We start from the raw sequence: 2,459 nt of genomic DNA on the forward strand, positions 1-2,459 counted from the left end.
GTGTGCGTGTGCGTGCGTGTGTGTGTGTGCGTGTGCGTGTGCGTGCGTGTGTGTGCGTGTGCGTGTGTGTGCGTGTGTGTGCGTGTGTGTGCGTGTTATGCTTATGATACTGTACCAGGGGGAAGTGCTGTGTTGGCGACACAGGCAGGAGATGCTGGGGAGGAAAGGAGACCGCTGGATATTGCACAGACTGGGAAGATGGCTGCAGGCTCTGGACAGACTGGAGGGAAGAAAACACTGATCAGGTAACAGGAGCGTGTGGGGGCTGAAGTCCCAATCCATGGGAAGGGCATTGCTGTCCTTAAGAGACTCCCCAAGATCATTCAACGTAGAGAGGAATGAATGCTGTGTGTGTCAGAGCCGGATGGCTTTGGCCCTGAGGGGGCTCCGGAAAGCCTGCCTTTTAAGTGTCGGGCCCTTGAGTTGGTTGGGCGCTCTGAACTTGCAGACATGTGTTGTTCAAGAACAAGTAAAGCACATAAAAAAGGAGACTCCCCCAGGAAGCGTGCTCAGAACACGTCAGGTTTCGTTGTGCCTCCCTGGGGAAGGAGGGCATCTCTGCACCTTTCAGAAGAGCCCAGAGATGAACATCCGGGTCAGTTGGGACTTGACTGATTTCTGCTCTTCCCACTGAGGAAAAGGTCAGCACTGATTATGCAGACACGAGTGTTGGATCTGTGGTGGGAAGGGGTGAATTAACCCTAGTCCTCGAAGGGATTACAATGTGCTTTGCTACAAACAACACTTAGACCCAAGCAACTGTGCATCCATTTTCCCTAGTGTCTATTCTCACCCAGCAGAGACACTTGCAATGGGTATGAGCGGATATTTTGTCCAGTGGCGATTATACTCTGGAAGATTTTACCTATAGGCCTGATGGGAGGTGGCACGCCACATCTTTTCTCCTAGATGGGTTGCTGACCTGAACCCTATGTGGCCCTCATCTTTAGGCCAGCTCCTCACCTGAGTGACCAGCGGCCCTGCCATCTGGGGCTGTGATGCCTGGACCTGCTGCTGAGGCTGAGGCGATGGTTGCTGCTGTGGAGGTTGCTGGGGCTGCCCACCAACAGCGCCACGCAGCGTCTGCTGACTTCCAGGAGGGTTGTATATCGCAGGAGTTCCGTCTGGGTTCACAAAGGGCTGACCTGAAATGAAGCCATACAAAGCCTGGGCTCAGTTGAGGGTCTCCCTGTCTTCCCCGCAGGGAGAGAGCACTCGCATAGAATCTCTGAAAATAGCCTAAAGTAAAAGCCCACCCAAGAGCCCAAGAGGAATTCGAGATAGGGACCCTGCTCCCAGGACAACGCATTCCTGCCTGGGACCCAGACTAGCTTAGGTTGGGTGATAGTGTGAGCACGTAGCAATTTAAGACGTAGCAAACTAACCCACCTCCTGCAGGGAGATATGCCAGGCAAAGGGCCACTGTGAACAGTGGAGCCCAGCAGTCGGGCTTGAGGAGAAGCAGTCTCTCTGCAACCCTGTTTTGTCTCCTGTATCTCAGGCGTACACTGGGAAACGGCAGCTACTTTCTGACCACGGAACTCGGACTACCTCCAGTAACAAGTTATCCGCCAAAGTGCTGATTTCGTTTCCATTCAGTCTGGCCACCGAACAAGAATTATTACAGGCACACAAACACATACACAGAATAAGGAGACGGAATGAGTCTACTGCCCCCTTCTCTAAGCACACAACTGGGGATAGCCGTGGCTCTATCTTCATTTCCTTAATGAGTATACAAAGGAGCAGGGGTCCCTATAGCTTTGTCTTACATGCTAAGTTTTCACTGATCCTCCATCCCTCTCACCCCATCCCCATTGTACCCCTCTTCACCTTTTGTCCCCCTTCTAGTTAAAATCACATGTCTTCTCTTACCCCACCTCCCTCCCTCCCTTACTATCTCAATTCTCACATCTCTTGGGCCCCTTCCAGTGACCATACTTCCACCTACACTTCATCCCATATACATACATACATACATACATACATACATACATGCAACAATTGGAAGTTAAGTTTACATATGAGAGGGAATATGCAGTCTTCCCAAGCCTGAGCTGCCTTACTTAATATAAACATTTTCTGTTCCATCCATTTTTCTACAGATTTTGTAAGTCTGTTTTTCCTTTTCCAGGTGGTTTTTTTTTTTTTTTTTTGAAAGAGAGGCCAACCCTGCTTGGAGAATATAGTGGTACCACCACTTGTGACGAATACTAGCTTATGTTGGCTTCAAACTCATCATAAGACGATTTGTCAATGGACTCTATCTATAGTTTCACCTTTTGAGATATTGGCTTGCTCATTGTGATAATGTTGACGACTTAGTGACTGTGTGGCTTTGCAGTTTGGAAAAAGATGCTGGCTGGAGGAAGTGGAGGCATGGGGGAGATGGGACTGGGACATGGGGGAGATGGGACTGGGACATGGGGGACATGGGACTGGGACATGGGGGACATGGG

At 50.3% G+C, this 2,459-nt stretch overlaps 1 protein-coding gene across 40 annotated transcripts in view; it reads right to left on the minus strand.

Annotated features, from left to right (window-relative positions):
* The window catches only part of Arpp21 (cAMP regulated phosphoprotein 21), a 176,986-nt gene that overhangs the window by 65,047 nt on the left and 109,480 nt on the right, over positions 1-2,459 (minus strand). For 33 of the 40 annotated variants that reach the window (XM_029542940.1, XM_029542933.1, XM_029542922.1 and 30 more), the window contains 2 exons: positions 964-1,145; positions 116-220 (listed from right to left, as the gene is read on the minus strand). In XM_029542940.1, coding sequence (XP_029398800.1) covers positions 116-220; positions 964-1,145 — 287 coding nt within the window. The remainder of the gene's footprint in view (positions 1-115; positions 221-963; positions 1,146-2,459) is intronic. The other 7 variants (XM_029542955.1, XM_029542953.1, XM_029542957.1 and 4 more) reach the window with 1 other exon arrangement.

The sequence above is a fragment of the Mus pahari genome, chromosome 10 (genome assembly GCF_900095145.1).
Source record: "Mus pahari chromosome 10, PAHARI_EIJ_v1.1, whole genome shotgun sequence".
Taxonomy (NCBI): domain Eukaryota; kingdom Metazoa; phylum Chordata; class Mammalia; order Rodentia; family Muridae; genus Mus; species Mus pahari.